Source organism: Myotis brandtii, unplaced genomic scaffold, assembly GCF_000412655.1.
Source record: "Myotis brandtii unplaced genomic scaffold, ASM41265v1 scaffold454, whole genome shotgun sequence".
NCBI classification, from domain to species: domain Eukaryota; kingdom Metazoa; phylum Chordata; class Mammalia; order Chiroptera; family Vespertilionidae; genus Myotis; species Myotis brandtii.
The window spans coordinates 236,156-237,264 of record NW_005367354.1 but is presented as its reverse complement, the minus strand read 5'-3'; the positions used below and the strand labels follow the sequence as shown (position 1 = coordinate 237,264).

At 56.8% G+C, this 1,109-nt stretch overlaps 1 protein-coding gene across 1 annotated transcript in view; it reads left to right on the top strand.

Annotated features, from left to right (window-relative positions):
• PLB1 (phospholipase B1) overlaps nucleotides 1-1,109 on the top strand; it is a 130,676-nt gene that overhangs the window by 117,112 nt on the left and 12,455 nt on the right. Inside the window, exons 53-54 of the mRNA XM_014546609.1 lie at nucleotides 590-652; nucleotides 927-987. Of these exons, the coding sequence (XP_014402095.1) occupies nucleotides 590-652; nucleotides 927-987 (124 nt within the window). The remainder of the gene's footprint in view (nucleotides 1-589; nucleotides 653-926; nucleotides 988-1,109) is intronic.

Below are 1,109 nucleotides of genomic sequence, written 5' to 3'. Positions count from 1 at the left end.
GGCAGTGACACCGCCCCAGGGGGATTGAAATGTCATTGCATCTTGGACTCAACAGGGTCCAGGAAGCCAGAAGTGACCTCAGAGCCACCTGTGGGGACTTGGGACAGGAAAATGTCTCCACTAGCCCCAGAATGCCTGTCCCTTGTGTAAGCAGGTTTATACTGAGAGTATTTTTGTGAAAAGGACCTGACTGCCACCCCACAGGACTAACTAGGAAGGGGCTTAACCAGCTTCAGTCGGAAGATGGGTCGGGGGAGCCCATGGGGCCTGCATGGCCATATGGTTGGAGAAGAATGAGGCCAGTGACGGAAAGGTCTGGAGGAGTGGCAGGCCCAGCACTGCCAGGGGCTGCCTGTGGGCTTGAGATGCCACGGAGGGGGGTGCAGTGGGGATGATTCATGGTGTCTAATAGAGACCCTGTCCACCAGCAATGAGGGCTGGGCTTCTAGCCGGTCCAGTGCCATCCAAGCCCCTGTGCAAATCCACTCTGCCACCATCCTGGGTGCCCAGGGCTCTCTCAGCTGGGAACAGACCACTCTCCTCCTCTGAGGAGCGCCCAGGGCTGAGGAGAGCCCTTCTTTTTTCACAGGAGGCCCATTCAGCCAGGGAATATGTTCGGCACATTCAACAGGCCCTGGACATCCTCTATGAGGTAGGACAGAGCAGCAGCACATCCTGGGCCCCCTTTCCTGCTGGTAACCTCCTGCCTGTTCGCTCCCTGGGGCCGCTCTCAGGGTGCATGTAGGCAAGTTTGTTCTGCTGGGGGAGATGCACGCTGAGCAGAGCCCCACTGCGAGCAGGCACCAGAACACTGGGTGGCATGGGAGAGGCAGCTGCCGGCTCCTCTGTGGGGACATTCTGACCGGATCAGACTGCATTGCTGGTGGCAAAGAGCTTGCCTCTGAAGCCCGTTGGCCTTGTTGCAGCCAGGTGGTGTGGCTTACCAGCAACGTGACTTCTCTGGATCTTCGTTTCTCAATGTAGAAAGTGGGGCCGATAGAGGAGGTTCACTGAGATTAATATGAGTCATATTTCCTCTCTGAGGCTGTTTCTTTATTGGTAAAAGTGGGGAGGGGGAAGTTGGCTTGTAGATGATCCCTTAGGCCAGC